The sequence below is a fragment of the Agelaius tricolor genome, unplaced genomic scaffold, assembly GCF_023055355.1.
Source record: "Agelaius tricolor isolate 1412-34295 unplaced genomic scaffold, bAgeTri1.0.p SCAF_28, whole genome shotgun sequence".
NCBI lineage: Eukaryota > Metazoa > Chordata > Aves > Passeriformes > Icteridae > Agelaius > Agelaius tricolor.
The window spans coordinates 3206938-3229905 of NW_027269288.1; the positions used below are offsets into that span (position 1 = coordinate 3206938).

Genomic DNA, 22968 nt, shown 5'->3' on the forward strand with positions numbered 1-22968 from the left:
GGGGAAGAAACAAATTCCAGTCTGGCATCAAAACCGTTTTATTGTTCAATCAGAAGCGTTACATTCTCACCTGGGTTCGCTGCCAGGCCCAGGGGAAAGCTCTGAAAGCAAAATGCCCATTATCCAGTGGGAAATGGAAAGGAAAATCCAAAGGGTTGGATAAAAATAAATGGGATTTCGTACTCGGAAAAGCCTTAATATAAATAGGTAAGAAAATATTTATTTGTTTCAAGAGGGATCTCAACCCCAGCTCTGTCCAAGAGCTTGGCTCCATTCTGTCCTTAATAAAATGTCCATGGAAATGAGTAAAAAATCGTGTCTTCAAAAGAGAGGAGGAGAAAAACAAACTTCCCAGAGTAGGAAATGAGGAATTTCAGCATGGAAACGCCGGGATCAGGCTCCCCACATCCCAGTTAAGTGCTCAGAAAAAAATCCAGGTGGTGCTTGGCATCCTGGCAGGGAAAGGTTTGAGTGGATCCAGGAGGATGCTCCTCGCCCAGGGAAGGATTGATCCAGCCCAAAAGCACGAGCAGAAGGCAGAGGAATCTCTGAGGAGAATCTGAGCTCTCCCTCCTTACCAAGGAGAGGGAGGGACCTGATGGTTTTTCCCAAAGGAGAAGCCTCCAAGGTCTCCCAGGATCCTGGGTGTGGAGTGTTTTAAGGCACGTGGCTGTTTCCTTCTGGCACTTATTCCAGCATTCTGGCACTGGGTGGGTTTAAGGGCAGGAGTGAGGTGTCCTGAGGCTGCTTCTTTGGTCCCATAGAATCCTGAGGATCCCAGCACCCACGTGGGGAAAGGTGAGTGAAGGTGGGATCAGAACTGAACCCAGCCAGTGTTACCCTGAGCCTGGCTGGCAGTTGACCTAGAGAGAGGGAAAAAAGGGTGTTTAGAGATGGTAAAGGCATCCAGGGAGGAAAGTGGGCTGCAAATGGGTCATCCAGGAGCACCCCAAAACTCTCCTGGAGCAGCAGAGCAAGAAGTGCCCATGGACCCAAACACAGGGAATTGGCAGCACAGAGGCAGAGCCACTTCTGAACCCCAAAGCTGGGACTGGACGGAGCAGTGCCCCCACCCCAGTGGGGTTTTCCAGCAAAACCAGGCAGTTTTGGGGCATCCACCTCCCCCCAAATCCCTCTCCTGCTTACCCTGAAGCTTTGGCAAAGTCTCCCCAGACATCAGCAGCAGGAGCAGCAGTGGGCTGAGGCCAGGACAACAGGGAGTCTGTCAGAAAGTCAGGAAGAGAGGAAACAGAACAGCAGGAGTGATTTCCCACTCTCATTCCCAGCCTCCCCCCTTGGATGGATGAAGCTGCCCCTCAGGAGCTCTGGGTGAGCACAGACCTGTGATGGGGGTTCCTGGGAGCTGGGCAGGCGTGGAAAGTGGGGCCGGGCGCTCCCCAGAGCTGGATTTTCCTCCAGGGGGTGGTGGGAGCAAGCTCAGGCCCCCAGGCCCTGCAGGACGTGGCCTGGTGCTCCCTGTCCCTCCTTCTTTTTTCTTCATGTTCTGAAAGGAGAGCAGGAAGTTTGGGTGGGATTGCATTTAAATCCAGAGACAGAGTGTGAAAACCCTGGAAGATGAATTGTTTTAATTTGGGAATAAAATCCTGCACTGCTGTGATGTCCCACTGCTGGTGCACCCAAAGGGGTCACAGGAGGGGTGGATTTTACCCCAGATCCCACAGGCCTGGTTTTGGCAGCAGGAATTGATTGCACCACAACCCCTGCAAATCCCTGCAGGCAGCATTATCCCCACGGGCTCTGCCCTGAGCCCATGCCCAGGGATTTTGGGGAGGAGCTGCTGCTTCCTCATGGCACCCAAAGGAAAAGCTGGAATCAGCTGGGAAAGGCCCTCACAGCAATGTTGAGTTTGATGGTTTGTCCCTCCTTGAAGCCCAGATCCAGTTTGGGTCCCTGCTCCAGGTCCTGGGCCTGCCGGGCCAGCTCGCTCTGCTGCCTCACCCACCTGTGGGAATTAAATCCATGGAAAAGGAGACACAGCCCACCCCAGGCTCCCCCAGACAAATAAATCCTGCTGAGGACCATCCCTCTGTGGCAGCAGCTCTGCAAAGGTGTGAGCTGGGACCTCACCTGAGGGAGCACCCAGGGGAAGATTCCCAGCAGCGGCTGCTGGAGCCCCATGGATCCCCCAGCCAGCACCATGTCCATCCATCCCTCCCCAAAACCCCAAAATTCCAAAACCCCACCATCCCCAGCAGCTGGAGCAGCCCCTCAGGGCAGTCCCTTACAGCTGATACAGGAAGCAGAGGAAGTAAATTAGGGAATCTGGAGTGGGAATTTGGATGCCCAGTTTTGAACTTGGGAAGCCCAGTTTGGGACGCTGCTGATTCAGGCTGGGAAATCCTGGAGAGAGGAAGAGCTGCAAGTTCCCTCCTCTTCCCACCACAGCTGCCCAGCCCAGCTCCCACTTCTCCACCTCTCCTGGAGGAGACCTGCCAAAAACAGAGCTGAGAGGACACAGGGAGAGGCACAAACTCACTTGAAGTGGTCCTGGAGGGCCACGTTGAAGTCAAAGGCATCTCCTCGGTCCACAAAGCCGACCCCGATGAACGCCCGGCGGCCTGGGTAGGGAGGAGGAGATTGGGATGGGGATGGGGATGGGATGGGATGGGATGGGATGGGATATCCCATTCTGCACAGCCCCGTGCCTGGTGCTGCCTCCAGAGGGAGCTGGGACACTGGAGACTGAGCCACAGGACTGGGGATCACAGAATCCCAGAATGGTTTGGGTTGAAAGGACTGTAAATCTCATTCCATTCCATGGCCAGGGGCACCTTCCAGTATCCCAGGTAACTCCAAGCCCCTTCCAACCTTGGACACTGCCAGGGTAAAAAATCAGAAGCTTTTTACACAGGGTTCCAGGGGCAGCCAGAGCTGCTCTGGGCACCCTGTGCCAGGGCCTGCCCACCCTCACAGGGAACAATTCCTAATTCCCAATATCCCATCCATCCCTGCCCTCTGGCAGTGGAAGCCATTCCCTGTGTCCTCCTGTCCCTCCAGCCCTTATCCCCACTCCCTCTCCAGCTCTCCTGGAGCCCCTTTAGGGACTGGAAGGCCACAATTAGGTCACTCCAGAGCCTTCCCTTCTCCAAAGGCATCTCCAGGTGTTTGACCTCGTTGGCTGCACAGTACAAACAGCTTTTTAATTAACTGGCAGCAGGGGGGTGTTCCTGCATCCTCCTGCCAACGCTGAGCAGCCAAACCCAAGAGTTTTTCTTCCTGGCCAAGGTCAGAGCCGTGGGAGGGAGGCAGCTCCTCCTTCTGCCCCCGTGCAGGGAACATTCCGCCATGGGAAGCAGGAATCCTTCCCGAGCAGGAGCAGCGAGGGCTCTGCGGGGTCCGCGGCTGTGCCGGACGCACCGTTCCCATCTTCGATCCGGATGACAAAGTATCGGCTGGAGTCCGTCACGCCCTCCACAGCGACCCCGGGGAACTGCTCCACAGGAGCCTGGGCGAAGAGCTCTCCTGGAACACAGCAAGGGGCCGGGTAACGCCGGGCCCAGCCCGCAGCGCTGCTCGCCCGGAGCCCCGCGATCCTCCTCACCCGAGCTCTTGTCCTCCAGCTTGATGAAGGCCGTGCTGCCCTTGGCCGTGATCCGCAGGCGGCCGCTCCAGGCCGGCTGGTCCAGCTGCCACTCCGCGGCCCTGGGGAGCAGGAGGGGAGCCTGAGCCCTGTGCCTCCCACAGCCCCCGTGCCGCCCACAGCCCCCGTATCGCCAACAGCCCCCGTGCCATCCACAGCCCCCGTATCGCCCACAGCCCCCGTATCGCCCACAGCCCCCGTATCGCCCACAGCCCCCGTGCCGCCCCTGTGCCTCCCACAGCCCCCGTGCCGCCCACAGTCCCTGTGCTGTCCCGGGGCACCCATGGAGCTCCTGTGCCTGCTGACAGGGCCAGGGTGGGGACAGTGGCGTTTGTCACAAAATGGCTCATTTCACCCCAAAACAGCTGCTGCGTTTGGGCAGGGAGCAGGCAAGAGCTGCGCGGGAGGTTTCGGTTCCCTTTCCGCGGAGTTTCCAGAGCCGAAGTTGCGTTAGGGACAGGCGGCTGTAGCAGGACGGGCTTGGGTTGGGGGTCACTGACGGGGTGGGAACCCCAAAACACACGGGGGGACGGAGACAGCCCGGTGGGGTGGGGATGGGGGCACAGACACCTCCTGAGGGAACCCACGGGGGCTGAGCTTTTACACCGAAGGGCTAAGATACCCCATGAGGGGTATCTTAGTTCTTGCTGCCCCACGAGGTGGGAGAGACCCCGAACACCTCTGGGAGCCACAAACCCCACACACCTCATGAGGAGAGGACCCCACAAACCCCGCAGGAAGGGTGCGAGCCCCCCCACGCCAGGAGGCGCTGACACCCCGCGGGCGGGCGCGGGCCCCACCTGTAGCCGCGGTTGGAGGCCCGCGGCGGTACCCGGTACACGAGCACTGCCGGCTTCACGCACAGCACCGACTCGTACTCCTCCTCCGCCTCCGCCGCCATCGCGGCCCCGCCGCCGCTGTGCCCCGCCGCCTCGATGGTACCTCGGGGATGCCTCGGTGGTGCCTCAGGCCGCCCAGGAGGGGGCGGAGAGAGGCGCTTCCGCACCCGCGGCGCCCCCTAGCGAGCAGGAGGACCCGGTGCAGGGCGCTGCAGGAACCGGTCCCAGTTTGCTGCGGGAACTGGAACCGGCTCTGGGCTCCGAGCCACGAAACTGACAGGTTTCACTGCTTTTATAAATCAAGTAATTTTATAAATTTATAAATCAGATAGTGGAGCCTGCTACTATTTCTATCTATTTCTATTATAGCGTTATATACTATATATTATAGTATTATATGTTCTATGATATATATGTGATATGTAAAATGTATGTATTAGATACTGGGTTGTATAATACATTATATATTATTATGTTTATTCTCTATATTAATATTTCTATATTCTCTATTAACATTATATGTTTGCATTATTTATTTTATAAATAATTAGTTAAAAATCGTCCAAATTCAAGGGAGCCAGGGGCTGTGGGAGCTGCCACAGCTCCGGATTCCTCACCCCAGGAAGTTCCAGCACCTTCTATGGACACTGTGGAGCACAACACCTGGGGGGAGCCCAGCACAGAGCAACAAAATAATCACATTCAATTAAATGAGTTCAATTAACTGATTTGCTTTTCTCCTCCAGGGAGAGGCAGTGCTCACATCCACACCTGGGATCCACATCTTCCCTTAGAGCACTGTCCTTCCCACCCTCCTCAGACCACTCCTCTCAACCACCCTAAAAATGGAGTAAAATCCCCTGGGTTTGGGTGAAATTATGGGCAAAAGCTCCCAGATTTTACCTTCCTGGCAGATTTTTACACACCTGCCACCACTAAGCCTCCCCTGGCAGACATGGGGACAAAAGGAGGGAGCCATAAAGCCGTGAAAAGTTTAAAGACATTTATTTAAAATACAATTTATAAAACGTTTTCTTTCCGGCGCACGTTTTTTTTTGTTTTTTTGTTTTTTGGGGGGCAGAAACACGCGGGTACCGCGTCCATCCTCCCCCTCCTCGGGATGAAGGCGCTTCCCACAGGAACGCCGCCGAGCCCTGCCCGCGGGCGGGACGTGTCCTGGGCACCGTGTCCTGGCACCGGGACGCAGCAGGAGCGGCCGGAGAAGGAGATTTCAGTGCTGGAAAAAGGGATTTCGGTGCCAGAGTTGGGATCTCGGTGCCGGCCACGGAGGAGGCAGCGATGTGGCACCAGAAATCCGGCAGATTTGGGAGGTTTTTGGCTATTCGATGCTATTTTTAGGAATAATTAAGGAAAGGCGCAGTGACTACAGTTATTGCTGACGGCCTTCTCCCTCCCGCTCCCTCCCGGAGCTCATCCCGGCCCCCAGGCTGAGGGGATGAGTGAGATCCCCCAAAAGTCCCCAGGATCCCAGGGGGAATCCTGGGGGAATCCCGCCCCACCCGGAACCAGCTGTGAGGAGCTGGTTAAGGTTCCGGGGGTTGGATACACAGGTAGTTTCTATTTTCCCGTTTCTGTGGGATTTCAGCCTCATTTCCACACAGGGCTTTTCGTGCACGTCAAGATTGGCTCGTTCCCCCTCGAACCCACTGAAGGCAGCACCCGGATGCAGGAATCCATCAGGAACCACCCAGGTCTCCAGGTCCTGGCCCTCCAGGAAGAGCATTTAGTGTTCATCCAATCCCTTGATATCGAGTGATCCTCAGCTTCATCCAGGGGGGGAACATCTCCATTCCTGGAGAGCAGCAGCCTCCCTGTCCTCTTCCCAGGAGCTGGAGCAGGACAATCCCTTCCCTGAAGCCTCGCTGCCTCCAGGGAGATGGGGGAATCATCCAGGCTTTCCCCAAGGCCGGTCTGGTTCCCAGGTCTGCCATTCCAGGAGAGCTTGTACCGTCCCTGCGCCGCCGGGCCGGCCCCTCGGGATATCCCACTGCCCGACGTCACAGCCGCAGCGGCGCCGCAGCCTCTCCTCCTCCTCACATCTCCCTAATTCTTCACCGCCCGGCCCTCCGTGGCCGGACAGCAGGCATTTGCACGGGGTCACTCTGCATTCCCTTCTCCCCAAACACAAAAGAACCCAAAAAGCATGTGTTTTAAGCTTCTCCTCAAAGCCAGCAGGGAATCGGAGCCAAGCTTGAACAGGAGCAGGATGTGAACTGGGTCCGACTCCGAGGTACCTGGGGGTATCCAGGAGTTCGCTTCCATGGCAGTGGAAATGGAGAAGGAGAAACATGAGCTTGTCATCCCCAAGCCATCACATGCATGGAAATCCATTGGAATTCCTTCGGAACACTCAGCTACCTCTCTGGATTCTAACAAACAGCTCAAACCCTTCCCACGCACTCCGCCGATCCGAGATACAGAAAACAAACAGTAAACCAAATAAAAGAACCTAAAATCCTTGGAAACAGAACTCGTTCTGGAAGTGATGAGGACAACATGTGCGGCTGGGGAGGCTTCCCATCTTTTTTTTTTTTTTTTTTTTTTTCCTTAAATGCCAGGTTTGGAGTACAACAAACGTTATTGCTGGCGCTCGCTCCGACCCGAGTGAGACACGCACGACTCCCTGCGCCCGGCCGAGTCCGGCACGGCCCCTCGTGTCCCCCGGCCGCACGGGGGGACAGCCCTGCCGCGACGGCCGCTCACAGTGGGTGGAGAGGGGAGGTCACAGTGCGTGGGGCTGAAGGTCACAGTGGGCAGAGCAAAAGGGTCACAGTGCAAATCACCCCGGGAGGTCCCCTGGCCCGGGTCCGTGTGTCCGTGCCGGCGGAACGGCGCCTCCGCCTCTATCTGCGCTGCTTGAAGCCCTGCGAGCCATCGGGGCCCAGCGGCTGCCGGATCACATTGTTGGGCTGCCGGCTGTCCTCGGGCTGCGAGATCCGCGGCGGCCTGCGGGGACAGAGGGGGACAGCTGAGCCTGTGGGGCACTGCTGGGGCCTGCGGGGACAGAGGGGGACAGAACTGAGCCTGCAGGGACATTGCTGGGGCCTGTGGGGACAGAGGGAACAGAGCTGAGCCTGCAGGGACACAACTGAGCCTGCGGGGACAGAACTGAGCCTGTGGGGCACTGCTGGGGCCTGCGGGGACAGAGGGGGACAGCTGAGCCTGTGGGGCACTGCTGGGGCCTGTGGGGACACAGGGAACACAACTGAGCCTGCGGGGACACAACTGAGCCTGGGGGCACTGCTGGGGCCTGCAGGGACAGAGGGAACACAACTGAGCCTGCGGGGACATTGCTGGGGCCTGTGGGGACAGAGGGAACAGAGCTGAGCCTGCGGGGACAGAGGGAACAGAGCTGAGCCTGCAGGGACAGAACTGAGCCTGTGGGGCACTGCTGGGGCCTGCGGGGACAGAAGAGGACAGAGCTGAGCCTGCGGGGACAGAGGAACAGAGCTGAGCCTGTGGGGACAGAACTGAGCCTGCGGGGACACTGCTGGGGCCTGCGGGGACACCGGAAACAGGGACAGGCGAATGAGGTGTGGAATTCTGAATGAGGTGTGGAATTCTGAATGAGGTGTGGAATTCCGAGTGCCTTGGGGAAACCCCTGCACCATGGGAATGCTGTCAGGTGCTCTGGGGTCCCCAGCACAGGAAGGACGTGGAACAAGTCCCAAGGAGCCTGCCAAGGTGATCAGAGGGATGGAGCAGCTCTGCTGTGAGGAAAGGCTGGGGGAATTGGGATTGGTCAGCCTAGAACAGAGAACCTCTGGGGTGACCTAACTGTGGCCTTCCAGTGCCTGAAGGGGCCAACAGGAAAGATGGAGGGACTCTGGATGAGAGCCTGGGGGAATGGATTCCCACTGCCAAAGGGTAGGGATGGATTGGATATTGGGAAGAATTCCTCCCTGGCACAGGTCTCCCAGAGAAGCTGTGGCTGCCACTGGATGCCTGGAAGTGTTCCAAAGGCACACGGATGTGGCACAGGGACACATTTAATGGGGAACACAGCAGTGCCAGTCAATGGCTGGACTCTGTGATCCTGGAGGGCTCTTCCACCCTCAATAACTCCATGGTTTATGGCCTTACCAGGCACTTCCCTCACTCCCACCTAGCTGAGGCTCTAACAGAGCCCTTCTCTCTCTGTGCCAAGCCTGCTGCACCCCCCAAGCAGCCCACCCCCTGCTAATGCCAGGCAGGAACTCCCCAGGCCCACGGGGCTGCTCCCACCTGTCCAGGATGGGCTTCTCCTGCTCCTCCTCGGGGCTGGCGCTGCCCAGGATGCGTTTCCTGGCCTCGGCGTACTCGGCCTCGCGCTGTGCCAGCGATTTGACGGGGAAGGCGGGGCGGCTGGCGGGGTGGCTGCTGCTGAGCACGCCGTTGCTCGTGGGCCGCTTCAGGATGCGGATCTGCGGCGGCGGCCCCGCGGGAAGGCTGTCGTCCTGGATCACAATCGGCACTTTGGGAGGAGATTTGGACTTTCTGCTGCTTAGCAAGAAAAACAAGGGGTTGGTGCTTGTTTGCTGCCCGGTGTCGCTACAGGACATGAAAAAACACAAGCGCACACCGCTGTTCTTAGGGTGAAGTGTCACAAACATCTTTCATGAAAAATCCTTTCTTAGGATTTTTCCTTGTGAGAAGCTGCAGTTTCAGCAACCAAAAATAAACCATGGTTATCTGCTGCTGTGGAATACAACAGGTAGACCCATGATTGGTCTCCTGTGGGTGTTTGGATTTACTGACCACTCATGGCAGAGCTGGCTCTTGCTCTGTCTGAGACACAGATCTTTGTTATTCATTCTTGTCTATTCTTAGCTTAGCTAGCTGCTGAAGAAACCTTTTCCTTTCTATTTCTTTTCAGTATAGTCTTAATGTAACATATATCATAAAATAATAAATCAAGCCTTCTGATCATGGAGTCAACATTCTCGTCTCTTCTTCATCCTGAAAACCCTTGTGACCACGGTCACAGTGAAGGAAAAAGGGAAGTTTATTTTCTGACTCTAACATTTATAGTTTTCCAAGAGTGCCAGTGGATTGGAGGGTGACAGTGCCACCTCTCCAATGACACTGGTCAAACCAACAGTTTATCAACTTTCTCTTCTTCTATATAAGAATGCAAAACAATGAGTTATTTACAAAAAGTGTGTGAGAAAGTTCACTACAAAAATGTCAACATTAAAAAGCTTAAAAAAATCTTAAAAAAACAGAGTGACAGCCTGGCGTGTGAACTCCTCATGCTCAGATGGCCTTCCTGTGATTAAGAGCAGCCTGGAATAATTAAAGGCCTTGTTATAGTTGTAACTCTGAAGAGGAGCAGTGGATTAGCTCAGAAAGAGATGGAAAATCAGTCCCTGCTGTGTGTGACACCATTAAACTCTCCTGAAGGAACAGGAACAGAGACTGCTCCTGTTCCTTCAGCAGAGCTTTACTGTGACCGTGTTCACAGGGGTCTCAGGCTGAGGGAAGAGATGAGGATCTGACCCTGTTTCAGAAGGCTTGATTTATTTTTTTATTATACGTATTACATTAAAACTATACTAAAAGAATAGAAGAAAGGATTTTATCAGAAGGCTAGCTAAGAATAGAATAGGAAAGAATGATAACAAAGTTTTGTGGCTCAGACTCTCTGTCCAAGCCAGCTGACTGTGATTGGCCATTAATTAGAAACAACCAACATAGGCCAATCCCAGATGTCCCTGTTGCATTCCACAGCAGCAGATAACCATTGGTTACATTTTGTTCCTGAGGCCTCTCAGCTTCTCGGGAGGAAAAATCCTAAGGAAAGGATTTTTCATAAAAGATGTCTGCGACACTTTACCATTTCTAGTAGAAGATATTGGTATAAGCACCTTGATTTCATTCCCTGCAAGGATTTCTAGGGCCCCTCTCACCAGGACACCCAGCCTGTCACTCCAACCCTGCCATTTCTCTCCTCAGAGCCAGCCTCGGCCCCAGCTCACCATCTGAATGTTTTACAGTCCCTTTTCTGCATGGAACTCCCAGAGGATAAATCCCATGATTCTCTAATAATCAAAGGGGAAAAAACCCAACAACAAAGGACTCATCAGCAACGATTAAAAAAGCTTCTGGTAGGAGAAAATAACACAGCCCTGCCCAGGCCCAAAGGAAGCAGGAAAAGAAATTCTCCCTGATGCAAGACACAGCTAGTCAGTCCAGAGCCAGGAGCTGGGATTACCTGACTCACCCATTTCTTCCCCTCTTTCTCACATGGCTTCCCCCAAGCTGGAGCTTCATCCAGTCTGGAGGAGCCGGCTCTGAAATCAGAGCACTCTCAGCTTTCTCCCGCGGCTCCAAAGGGCCACCTAGTGGCACGGAGACAGGGATTCCCTGATTCTCAGCCCCAACCCAGTGCTCCCCGCTCAGTCTGAAGCTGTTTCCCCACTGCTCCCACTCCCCAGGCCCTCAGCTGTCCCAACAGCACCTCAGGAAAATCAGGATTTTACCTTTCCTTCTGTGTGATCTTCAGCTTCTTTTCCAACCGTCTGTCTATTTCCTTGAAAAGAAGGAGAGAAAAGTAAAACCACAAAGTTTTTTATTAAAATGAAGACCAATCTCAGTTTGGAGGTTGGAGTTTGAGCCTGTCTGGGCACACAGACAATTTCAGTGTCCCAAATACCGATCTGTAAAGGGGGGAGGGAGTGTGTGGTTCCATCTGAGGATGACTTGGGAATCAAGAGGCAGAGAAAAGCAAAGCCACCATGGATAACCCATGAGAAAAGCAAACCACCAGGAATATTTTGCTGTAACCAGCAGCACACCCACAGCAGGCCGTGGATCCGGCGCGGGGCGCTCATCGCTCATTTTAACCACCTCAGCTGGCAAAAAACCACCTGTGAGGGTAAAACCCCACAGAACCCACAGCAATTGCCCAGCAATTCCACAGCAAGGCACTCCTGGATCCAGGCAGGGATCAGGCCAAACCTGCTGGGCATTGGAGCAGCAGTGGCCATAGCCAGGGTGATCCAGGGAAGCTGAGCCCCGAGCCCAGAGCCCCGAGCCAGGGGCAGGGCTGGCCAGCAGGGCCACATTCCTGCCAGGAGAAGGCCCTGCCCTGCCCCACACGCACCAGGGAGCCTCCCTGGGCTGCTCCCTGCCTTTCCACACCTGCAGTCACCACCGAGTCACCCATGGGCAGAGAGACGCGCTCATCACCCACAGAGCCGGGTCTGAGCGTGTCAGCTCTGCCCGAGGCTGGCAGCCACCTCTGCCAAGCTGGCCAGGTGTTGCAACCAGAGCAATCACAGAGAAAACTCGGCTAAGGAGGAGGACAAAGCCAGGTTTCCACCCCCCTGCAGGCGACCTGCCCCAACCCCGCCGGTATTTTTAGATCCTCACAATTTTTAGATCCTCATGAAAGCTCCGAAGCAGCTTTTTGTGTTTGATTTAATCACAAAGGAAGGGGGAAAACACTACCTGAGAGTGTCCTAGTTTAGCCAGCTGATAACTGGCACTACAGAAGGAAATTCCAAACTTGTGGCAGGAGGCAGCTGCTCTGCTTTGAGGCCTGGCTGCTTCCCCCTGCTGCCTGCAGGAACCACAGCGGGCACAGCTCGGGAAAGGAACGGGTTTGGACAGAAATTCCCTGACCTGTGAGCAGGGAAGGAGCACAAGTCACTACAAGATGCCAAACCACAGTGCTGGCTGTTGGTCATACAGGCCACGGCAGCCTCCACCTAGAAGGGAATAAATCATTTCAGGAAGATGAAAGCCGGGTAGGAGGTTGAGTTTCCTCACCCAACCCTGTCCTGGGAGGTAACAAAAGCAGGCAGAGCTTCACAAGGCAGAGCCTCCTGGGGAGGACAAACACCTGCAGGCAGCTTCCTTCCTCTTCAAGGGGACTGGGAGGGAGGAAAATCCCATTCCAGTGCTGCTCAGGAGGGAGGGAAATGTGTAAGAGCTGCCTCCTGCCCTCCCCAAAAGCAGTGGATATCCCACTAAGGATGGAGATGCCGTGGAGCAGCTGCTGGCAAACAGCAGAAGCCAAATGAGGGGAAGGGGTTGGCTCCTCACTGAGCCAGCCCAGGTGTCACTGTGGTCTTGAAACCACATTTTCAGCCTCCAGGAGTTCACCCAGGCCCTCCTGGAATATCCCCATTAAATACTTCAGCACACGGGGGAGAGAGACAGCAGGAAAACGGGGTGGAAAGGGGGGAAACACACTGAGGAGCTCCTCAAACCATTTCACACTGAGTAGAAACAGGGCTGCTGAGCCCTCAGCTGGGACTTTGGGACAGAGGGGTCACAAACCACATTGCAGCCCTGAGGAAGGCTCTGCTCTGCTGCCTCCTTCCCAGCAGAGGAGAGGTGGCCTGGCAAAAGTCACATTCCTGCATTGCTGGGGGCACTGAGCTGAGCTCAGGACTGTTCCTGCACTGCTGGGGGCTCTGAGCTGAGCTCTGAGGCTGCTCCTGCACTGCTGGGGGCTCTGAGCTGAGCTCAGGGCTGTTCCTGCACTGCTGGGGGCTCTGAGCTGAGCCCTGGGACTGTTCCTGCACTGCTGGGGGCTCTGAGCTGAGCCCTGGGACTGTTCCTGCACTGCTGGGGGCTCTGAGCTGAGCTCTGAGGCTGCTCCTGCACTGCTGGGGGCTCTGAGGCTGTTCCTGCACTGCTGGGGGCTCTGAGCTGAGCTCAGGGCTGTTCCTGCATTGCTGGGGGCTCTGAGGCTGTTCCTGCACTGCTGGGGGCTCTGAGCTGAGCTCAGGGCTGTTCCTGCACTGCTGGGGGCTCTGAGCTGAGCTCAGGGCTGTTCCTGCACTGCTGGGGGCTCTGAGCTGAGCTCAGGGCTGTTCCTGCACTGCTGGGGGCTCTGAGGCTGTTCCTGCACTGCTGGGGGCTCTGAGCTGAGCTCAGGGCTGTTCCTGCACTTCTGCTGGCTCTGAGCTGAGCCCCAGGGCTGCACAGCCATGGTGTGACTGGGAGATGCTGCAATTGCAGGGTGTCACCTCCACCTCAGCACCTGAGAACAGGTGATTCATGGCATTGTCACCGAGCCCCAGCGCTGCCAGACAGCCCCACACGCTCCAACCACAGCCTGCAGCCTCCCCTGCCACAGAAAAATAAAGCTCTTTGCTCTGCTCAACACAAAAACTTATTCCAAGGAATCCTTCAAAACCTCCCCAATTCCTCCACAGCCTGTTTCACTTTTCCCACTCTGGAGCAGGTCACTTCCAGCAAAATTCTTGGTGCCTTTGTCTCCAAACCCCCAAAACTGGCAGTGGTCAGGGAGCAAACACGTGGTGCTGGACCATAAACCAGTGCTGTGTGCTTGGGGAGCTCCTCACCAGGGATCACACGGGGTCATGGAGGCTGGAAAAGACCTTGGATCACTGAGCCCACCCTGTCCCCAGCCTGGTGAGTGCCACCTCCAGGGATGGGAACCCCAGACCTCCCTGGGCAGTTCCAAGGCCTGAGCCCCCTTTCCATGGGGAAACTCCTCCTGATGTCCACCCTGAGCTCCCCTGGCCCAGCCTGAGGCCGTTCCCTCTGCTCCTGTCCCTGTTCCCTGGAGCACAGCCTGACCCCCCCAGCTGTGCCCTCCTGGCAGGAGCTGTGCAGAGCCACAAGGGCCCCCTGAGCCTCCTTTGCTCCAGGCTGAGCCCCTGCCCAGCTCCCTCAGCCTCTTCTGGGGCTCCAGCCCCTTCCCCAGCTCCATTCCCATCCCTGGACACGCTCCAGCCCCTCCAGGTCCTTCCTGAACTGAGGGGTCCAGGACTGGAGGTGCCTCAGCACAGGGGCCTGGCCCTGCCCTGGGCTGTGCCCACACCAGGCTGGCACAGGGAGCAAAGCCAGGAGCAGTAAAATATCCCCTAAATTCCAGCCTCAGCAGCTGATGGGAGCACTGTGCTCTCTGCAGAACACGAGGCTTCCTCCACATGCAGGGACCTTGGCAGAATAACAGAAACCAATCCCTGACACCAATCACACCCACCCCAACCACTGCAGGATCCACAGAATTCCTGGCACTGCTGAGGGGATTCCAGCTGCCTCCAGACATCCACTGAACTTTTGGGAAGGAAAAATCTCCTTTTGTGTTTAAACAGATGGCCAAAAGCAGCTCCCCACCTCACACACCTCTTGGTGTGTCAGAAATTGTGTTTTCTTCTAAACACAGGCACTGACTCTGCATTTTCCAGGCAGCTCAGTGCTCATTACTAGGATGTCTGGAATTGTAGGAATGGAGTGTTTGAACACCACGTGCAGACACAGCCCCAGCCCTGAGCAGCCTCACAGCTCGTGACAGGGATCACTGCACCAATTTAAAAGCAGAATCACCTTGGCACTGCTCATTTTTAATTAAAATCAAATCCCTGCTGCTGCTCCTCATGGATCCATCCGGCTGCTGATGTCACCCCCTCTCCTCTGCTGTGTCACGCTGGCTGTCACCGTGTGGGTAAGGAGATAAAATTAGGAGCTGACTCTGAGGGCAAGTGCCAGAGGCACTACAAGCACCACAGGCATGAACTGTCTGCAGAGACAGCTGGATGGGGCATCTGAGGAGCTGGACAGGTCACTGTGGACAAACCCCAGGTGTCCTTCACCTGAGGGGCTCTTTCAGCTCCCCCTTCCCACACAAACTTATCTGCATCACCAAAAACCAAGCCTGCTTCACATCCCCAAAGAGCAAAACCCCCTCCCCAAAGATTAGGAAGGAATCTCACCAGCCTATTTTTAGGGCTATTATTTGTGGATGCCAAACAGGACCCAAACAAACAGCCTGAAGAAGATTCTGTTCTCTGACATTTAGGCTGCATTTGTGGACAAGGACGTCATGGAAACTGAGCTCCAGCCCCACCACAGCCACCCTTCCTACCCCTACCCTGAGGAAAACAGCCAACAGGATCCATAACCCCTCTTGGAATGCAGACATGGACCCCAGGACACAAAGCTGCTGCTCAGATCCCACATTCCTGTGGCTTGGCATCCCAAAGAGCCACCCAGCAATTCAGCTGACACCTTGGGGGTGCTCCTGGTGAGCTGGAGACCCTCAGCACCCCAGGAATGCATCCTTCAGGAAGGGACAGCCCTCCAGGGGATGGAGGCACATTCCCAGGCAAATCCAGAATATTGGGAAGCACAGGGGCCTGAGCCAGCCACGCTGCTGCCCAGAAACCTTTTGGGAATACACATTTGGGAATACAGGCAGTGCCCTGGACACACACATTGTGAGCACTGTCCCCATCCCTGCCAGCAGGGACTCTCCAAGCACAGCAAACACTGGCAGCTCCCTCTGGCTGCCTTTCACCCCAAGGTGAGTGAGTGAGCTCCACTGAAGGTGCGAGGAAGGCAGAGACTTGGTGTCAATCACTTACACCAGGTGCTATCCCCCCTCTTCTTCCAAAAGTCCTCTGCAGAAATCCAGGGGAGATCCCTACCAGAGCACAGGCAGCAGTCCTGGTGCTCTCCTGGATCTCTGGTAACATTCCAAAGCTCTGGAAAACCATTAACCACATTCTCTGCTGTATCTGCTCCCAGCACAACCTTCTACCCCTTCTCACCCCAGTAACATGGAATGTCAAACCCCAGAACAAGTGAATTTCAGCTGGAGCTGGATCCTCCCAAAACCACAGCCTTGTCTGCTCCTCACAGCACCACTGGCTGCTCTGGCAATTCCTGACAGAGACAAACTCCAAAGCCTGGCTGATGTTCCTTTCTTTAGGAAATAAAAGCAAGTTTTAAGATCTGAGGTCAGCAGAGCTGTTGATGGGGACCTGAACCTGGAAGTGCTTCCCCAAAACACCCTCAGGAAAGAACAGACGTGGGCAGTCCCTGATCTCCTCCTTACCCACCTATTTCTCTCCTCCAAAGCGAAATTAATCTATTAATTACTGCAACCCTCCAGGTCCTGAGGCTACTGGGGATCAGCCTGCTGCATTAATCAGTCCTCCCAGTCGCTCTGCCAGGCTCAGGCCTGGCAGTGGCAGCCCAGGACAGCCCCAGGGGTTTGTGTCTCCATGGCAGATCCTGCTCCTCAGCACCAGGCACTGAGGACATGGAGCATTTTTGGGAACAAGCCTGGCAGTGCCACAGGATATTCCCAGCACGGATTTTTAGGGCTGAGAGAAGCACTCAGTGGGGCAGCAGCTCCTTCTCCCTTGCTGCAGAATCCCCAAACCAACCCTCACTTCCCCCTGTTCATTCCCAACCTCCAAACCTCCCATTTCTTACCAAAAAACCTCCCTCTGCCCATGCAACACCAAGCAGCAGAAACAGAAACTTCCATTCCCAGTTTCAAGATTTTTTTGGATCTGTTACAGCACCTAAAGCAAACATTTGGTGAAAGTTTGCCCCAAATCTTTTTGGTGTGGGAAGTCCAAATCCATCCTGGGCTCATGGCAGCAGGGGAGGGGGGATTCTGAGACCCTCAGCACCTGCAGAGCTGCCCCAGCCCTGGCCCAGCACAGGGAGGAGCTGGAGCTGCTGGAGGCTCCAGGGGGATCAGGGGGATGGAGCAGCTCTGCTGGGAGAGCTGGGAATGCTCACCTGGAGAGGAGAAGCTCCAGGGAGAGCTCAGAGCCATTCCAGGGCCTGAAGGGGCTCCAGGAGAGCTGGAGAGGGACGGGGGACAGGGGATGGAGGGACAGGACACAGGGAATGGCTTCTACTACCAGAGAGCAGGGATGGATGGGATATTGGGAATTAGGAATTGTTCCCAGGGCAGGCCCTGGCACAGGGGGCCCAGAGCAGCTCTGGATCCCTGGCAGTGCCCAAAGCCAGGCTGGACACTGGGGCTTGGAGCAGCCTGGGACACTGGAAGATGTCCCTGCCCATGGCAGGACATGGAATGGGATGAGCTTTAAGGTCCCTGCAAACCACTCTGGGATTCCCTCACAGCCCTGACCCCAAAACCCAATTTTCCTCACGGACACAGCTCCTGCACAGCCCAACCTCGTCAGTGTGGCCTCTGCCCACAGCAGTCATTAGCACAGGGAGGTCACAGTGTCACACTCCAAGATATTTCCCTTCTACCTGAACTTCAACCCCACTGAGCACCTCCAAGTGACAGGAGCTGACACCTTCAGATGCAGTGACCCAGAGCCTGGCAGGTGACACCCATGGCACCCTCATGTGTGACAGACAGGAGACATTCTGGCACCTCAGGTGCCCTGTCCTCCCTGAGCGCTGTGACACAAGCTGGGGACAGCCCCCAGGCCAGGCCAAAGTGCATTCCCAGCCTCTGGCTGCTCCATCCACCCAGAGTGGCCAATCACAGGACACGGGCAGGTTCTCCCCTCCCAGGGACACAGCTGGGATCAGTGGGGACACTGGAGGGGCTGCAGGCAGCAGCTGGGAGCTCAGTCTGCAAACTCCAGGGGGAAAACGACACACAAGGAGGTTAATTCCATGGGATTTTAACCTGTTTAGGATTGCCAGAGTAATGTTTGACCTGCAGGGAACCACGGAATGCCCTGAGCTGGAAGGGACCCACAGGGATCAAACCGAAGCCCTGGCCCTGCACAGACACCCCAACAATCCCAGCCTGTCCAAACCCCCTGGAGCTCTGGCAGCCCCAGGGCTGGGACCATTCCCTGGGGAGCCTGGGCAGTGCCCAGCACCCTCTGGGGAAGAGCCTTTCCTGATCTCCAACCCAAACCCCCCTGGCCCAGCTCCAGCCCTTCCCTGGCTCCTGTCCCTGCTCACAGGGAGGGATCAGAGCTGTCTTCTCCCTTGGGATGAAACTGAAAGAGATTCTGACCTGAAATCAATGATTAAGACTCTGACACACTCCAGTTTTAGCTGGCAAATGAGTAACCAATGAATCCACCTGCCAAGCACCAATTCCAAGCTGAGGATCACCCATGACCATGGATACACTCCAGTTTTGGAGCCCAGCTTCCCATCTAACATTTAATTATTGGTTTAGCCAGGTAAACAGGCCTGAGGTCACCAACTGACCTCTGATTTGTGTTTGTCAGCTGGGCCACACAACACCACACAAAAACAAACCAGGAATTAAGGCTCATTAGTGTTTTCTGACCCAGACTGGCCTTTGAAGCCCTTCCCACCCTTACTCCTAACTCAGACTTTACTCACGGCCTGGTTTCCATCTGTAACTCCCCATTCCACAGACATTCCAGGGCTCTAATTGGACACCAGGGAGGTGACAATGACCCAGAGGACCCACGGAGCTCTGCTGCACCCTGTGGCCCTGGGACAGGGGGCCCTGCCTGCCATGGTCACTCATGGGTGGCACATTCCCAAGGAGCTGCTCCGTGTCTGGGGCAGTCCTGATGGCACAAGAGCAAAACACAAACAGAGGCCATGCTGAACACCCAAACACCACCAGGATTTGTTCCACAGCTCCCTGACTGACCAAATCGAGCTGGCTTGGGTTTTGGGGGGTTTTCTTCAACCTAATAAGATTTTCCTGGTTCCTGATTTGGGAGAGCTGCAAGAGAAAAATGAGGTGAATTTTAATTAGGAGGCCATGGGATCTCTGCTCGGCCCAGAGCTGCCTCTTGCTGACAAACCGTCCTTAAGGTCTTGAGCAGAAGTTCTCAGCCTCACCAAAAGCTACAAACAAAATCCCCCAGAACTAAAAATCTGATGTATTTGCTTTCCCAAGGAACACCCTGTGGGTGGAATATTAAAAAATTACATGCTAGGACACAGATAATGTATCCCATAAAACCCACCATGGATCTCCTGCTACATCTCTACTGTTCCCTCATGTGCTGAAGGGTCTAAAAAAATTAAATAACTCAGGCATCCAACAGTGGGAAGTATCAGCATCACAGAATCCTAGAATGGTTTGGGTTGGGAGGGACCTTAAAGCTCCCCCAGTGCCACCCCTGCCATGGGCAGGGATACCTTCCACTCTCCCCAATGTCCAGCCTGGCCTTGGGCACTGCAGGGATCCAGGGGCAGCCCCAGCTGCTCTGGGCACCCTGTGCCAGGGAACAATTCCTGCCCAATATCCCAGCTAACCCTGCCCATTCCCTGGCACAGCAGGATGTGTTTGAGCTGCTCCCTGGTGTCTCTGCTCTGCTGCAGCCTCCTCCTGAGCACCAACCAGGACAGCCAAACCCTGTTCCTGTATGCTGGGATCCACCTCGTGCTGCCTTGGATGGAAGAAAATCACAGAGTCAGGGAATGTCCTGAGCTGGAAGGGACCCACAGGGATCAAACCCGACCCCTGGCCCTGCACAGACACCCCAACAATCCCAGCCTGTCCAAACCCTCCTGGAGCTCTGGCAGCCCCAGGGCTGGGACCATTCCCTGGGGAGCCTGGGCAGTGCCCAGCACCCTCTGGGGAAGAGCCTTTCCTGATCTCCAACCCAAACCCCCCTGGCCCAGCTCCAGCCCTTCCCTGGCTCCTGTCCCTGCTCACAGGGAGGGATCAGAGCTGTCCCTCAGGAGGAGCTGCAGTTGCTGCTGGTGCTACAGCAGAGCCTCCTCCTGCCCTCGCTGCTCTGTGCCCACCTGCTGCCTCCTGTGGCTGTGACTTTGGGGCACCTGAACGTCCCCAGCTGCAGCAGCATCCATCAGGACCACAAGAACCACGGGACAAGGGGAGACTGAGCTCTCCTGTGACCCATCCTGTCAGCATCCACTTCCTGCAGGCACCACCAGCAGCTCCAGGGCTCCTTCCTGCCAGGCACAGAGTGAGATCCCCTTCCTGACCCCCAGGGCTGGCCCAGGGCAGCTCCTGCCCCTCTCCCAGCCTGCACAGGCGCTCGCTTCCCACACCCCTCCAACTGCTCCTCAGGCATACACAGCCTAACAACTGCAACAGCAGCTGCTCCTCCTGCCAGGCCTACAGGAGCAGCTGAGGGAGCTGGGAAGGGGCTCAGCCTGGAGCAAAGGAGGCTCAGGGGGCCCTTGTGGCTCTGCACAACTCCCTGACAGGAGGGGACAGCCAGGGGGATCAGGCTCTGCTCCCAGGGAACAGGGACAGGAGGAGAGGGAACGGCCTCAAGCTGGGCCAGGGCAGGCTCAGGTTGGACACAAGGAGGAATTTCTGCATGGAAAGGGTGCTCAGGCCTTGGCAGAGGCTGCCCAGGGAGGTTTGGGGTTCCCATCTCTGGAGGTGTCCAGGGAAGGCCTGGAGGTGGCACTCAGTGCTCTGGGCTGGGGACAAGGTGAGGACTGGGCACAGGGAGGACTCAATGGTCCTGGAGGGCTTTTCCTACCCCAACGATTGTGTGATTCCCCAGGGAATCTCCCTGTTTTCCCTGCTCACCAGCACAAGCACCCCTGAGGTTACGAGCACAGCAGTTTGGACTGGAAATGGGTGTGAGAAAGGACAAGTGACAGGGATTTCTCCTTCTAAGGAAAAGCACCTGGGAGGTACCATCAGGAAGGACAAACTGGGAGGACGCTCCATGGCAGGATTGGAGCATCAGGACCATTTTAAACCATTACTCAAGGCCACAGTCATGGGCTCCCGAGGCTCCAGCCGTGTCCCTTCATGGAGCGCTGGAATTATCTCCGAGCCGGGCACGAGGGGCGGGCGAGCGGCTGCGCTGCCAGCCTGGCACCGGCCCCTCTCGGGCATTCAATTACAGGCTCTATTTTGCTCCCCTGGCTCTGGCCAGGTGTAACCCAATCCCTTGCCCACAGTGGCGTCCAGGCTCCTCGCCGAGGCCCCGTCCGGAGGTCCCGCTGCCCTCTGATCCCCCCGACCCCGAGGAACTCGCCACAAGCAGAGTTTGCCCGGCGGAGTTTCCCCTCGCTGCGAGCAGCGCGCCCGCCCACACTGGTGCTGAGGCAAGGCTGATCTGCGAGCACAGCACTCGCAGCCCTCGGGGTCCCCGAGCGTGACACACACGGTGCCCATCCAGCCCCGGAGCCGCTGCTGAAGCGGGGCCGAGCCCCAGGGGCCGGGCTGGGACTCTCCCCGTTCTGCGCGAGTGACGGAGCACGTTCCGATCGGGGGGAAAGGCCTTCGGGTGTGCGCCCGCTGCCCCCAGAGCCCGCCAGGGTCACCGCCATGCCGGGCTCGCACATTTTGGCTCTGCTCGCCCCTCCTGCTCCACTCCTCCGGCCAGCGGAGCTTCCCGCGGGGCTGGGCCGCGACCCCGCCGAGCCCCTGCGGCCGCAGCCCCGCCGCGCCGAGGGGGGTTTGCACACCGAGGAGCACACGGGGGGCCGGAGGACGGGCAGGGAGCCGCTCTGAGGAGGGACCTAAAGCGGGACCGAAGAACCGGCGAGCAGCGGGGCTGGGGGCGATCCGCAGCCCCCCGCGCCGAGCGAGGCCGCGGTCTCTTTAAGAGGCCTAGCAGCGCCGCGGGGCCGCCGCGCCACCGGACGCGTCCCGACGCCTCCTCAAGCAGCGCCGCGCTGCCCGCCCGCGCCCCCCCGGCGCCCCGGGCCCGCCGCGCCGGCCCGCGCCGCCGCCCTCACCCCGCTGTCGGCCGCCTCCTCCCAGCTCTCCGCGACCTCCTCATCTTCCATTTTAATTCCCGTCCGCCGCCGGGCCCGCGCGCCCGCGCATGCGCGCGCCGCCCGCCGGCCCGCGCCCGGCAACGCACGCGCAGCGCGCGGAAAGGGCGGGAAGCGGCGGCGGGGCGGGGCCCCACAGCGGCCCCTGGCGGCCGGGAGGACCCGGCTCAGGGCGGGGCTTTGAGGCGTTCTCCTTTAATTTTTGTGTTTTCCTTAAATTTTGAGGTGTTTTCCCTCAGTTTGGGCGTGATTTCCTTTTGAGATATTTTCTCTTAATTTTGCTGTGTTTTCCCACAATTTCGATGAGTTTTCTTTTAATTTTGACGTGTTTTTCCTCGATTTTGGTGTGCTTTCCACAATTTTGAGGATTTTCCCTTAATTTTGAGGTGTTTTTCCTCGATTTTGGTGTGCTTTCCACAATTTTGAGGAGTTTTCCTTTAATTTTGAGCTATTTTCCCTTTATTTTGGTGTGCTTTCCATAATTTTGAGGAGTTTTCCCTTAATTTTGATGTGTTTTTCCTTGATTTTGGTGTACTTTCTCTTAATGTTCAGGCATTTTTGTTTGTTTTTCTTTAGTTTTGTTTTCCCTTAAATTTTCGAGTCTTTTCTCTTAGTTTTAGGGTGTTTTCTCTTAATTTTGAGGCGTTTTCACCTAATTTTGGGTTATTGGACAAATCTCTCTCCAAATTTAAGCTATTTCAGCCACCAATCCAGCCTCTGGTTCCTCCTGCAGACATCCAGGTGTCCGTGTGTCCTTCCAACCAATTCGTGCCTCTTCATTTAAGCCTAAAGCTGCTCTTATGGAGCACAAGGATACACTCCAGCCTTCAGAAACATCCAAAATTCCCCAAGTCCCATAATTTCTTAAACCTTTCTCATTTATATCCAAAATATTCACCACTCCAATGTTCTCCTTTGAGAGATTGGGATTTGCATTTCTTTTTCATCCCTCAAAAATTAACTGCCCCTTCAGCACCCTAAAAACCCCACGATTTTCACACAGGGAGTTCGAGAACCTGCCCTTAAATCCTCAACTTTTCCCCAGATTCCCACCCAAGAGCCAGAGTTTGCCAGCAGATGGCGACCGGACTCCTAAAAACATCCCAA

General features: G+C 56.1%; 2 protein-coding genes across 3 annotated transcripts; both read right to left on the bottom strand.

Annotated features, from left to right (window-relative positions):
- Nucleotides 1–22: 22 nt before the first annotated feature.
- NECAP2 (NECAP endocytosis associated 2) lies at nucleotides 23–4590 on the bottom strand. The gene is made up of 8 exons (XM_071449189.1): nucleotides 4402–4590; nucleotides 3563–3663; nucleotides 3379–3483; nucleotides 2498–2579; nucleotides 1855–1963; nucleotides 1342–1504; nucleotides 1147–1222; nucleotides 23–863 (listed from the first exon to the last, which is right to left on the bottom strand). The coding sequence occupies exons 1-8, from the start codon at nucleotides 4500–4502 to the stop codon at nucleotides 815–817; spliced, it is 786 nt and encodes a 261-aa protein (XP_071305290.1). The 5' UTR covers nucleotides 4503–4590; the 3' UTR covers nucleotides 23–814.
- An 838-nt stretch (nucleotides 4591–5428) lies between these two features.
- Nucleotides 5429–21931, bottom strand: SZRD1 (SUZ RNA binding domain containing 1). 2 transcript variants are annotated; one of them, XM_071449192.1, is made up of 4 exons: nucleotides 21823–21931; nucleotides 10923–10972; nucleotides 8686–8937; nucleotides 5429–7407 (listed from the first exon to the last, which is right to left on the bottom strand). In XM_071449192.1, the coding sequence occupies exons 1-4, from the start codon at nucleotides 21871–21873 to the stop codon at nucleotides 7305–7307; spliced, it is 456 nt and encodes a 151-aa protein (XP_071305293.1). In that variant the 5' UTR covers nucleotides 21874–21931; the 3' UTR covers nucleotides 5429–7304. The 2 variants fall into 2 exon arrangements, with proteins under 2 accessions (XP_071305293.1, XP_071305292.1); XM_071449191.1 differs by having other exon boundaries at nucleotides 8686–8940.
- Between the last annotated feature and the right edge of the window lie 1037 nt (nucleotides 21932–22968).

Bases quoted from the DNA above. Each gene is read 5' to 3' on its own strand.
- NECAP2 (XM_071449189.1), bottom strand. From the start codon at position 4,502: ATGGCGGCGGAGGCGGAGGAGGAGTACGAGTCGGTGCTGTGCGTGAAG. The intron at 3,664-4,401 runs GTGGGGCCCGCG...CCTGCTCCCCAG, and splicing joins GCCTCCAACCGCGGCTACAG to GGCCGCGGAGTGGCAGCTGG. The intron at 1,505-1,854 runs GTGAGGGCCTTT...CTCTCCTTTCAG, and splicing joins CCATCAAACTCAACATTGCT to AACATGAAGAAAAAAGAAGG.
- SZRD1 (XM_071449191.1), bottom strand. From the start codon at position 21,873: ATGGAAGATGAGGAGGTCGCGGAGAGCTGGGAGGAGGCGGCCGACAGC. The intron at 8,941-10,922 runs GTAAAATCCTGA...CTTGCTAAGCAG, and splicing joins AAGATCACACAGAAGGAAAG to CAGAAAGTCCAAATCTCCTC. The intron at 7,408-8,685 runs GTGGGAGCAGCC...CTGTCCCCGCAG, and splicing joins GAGAAGCCCATCCTGGACAG to GCCGCCGCGGATCTCGCAGC.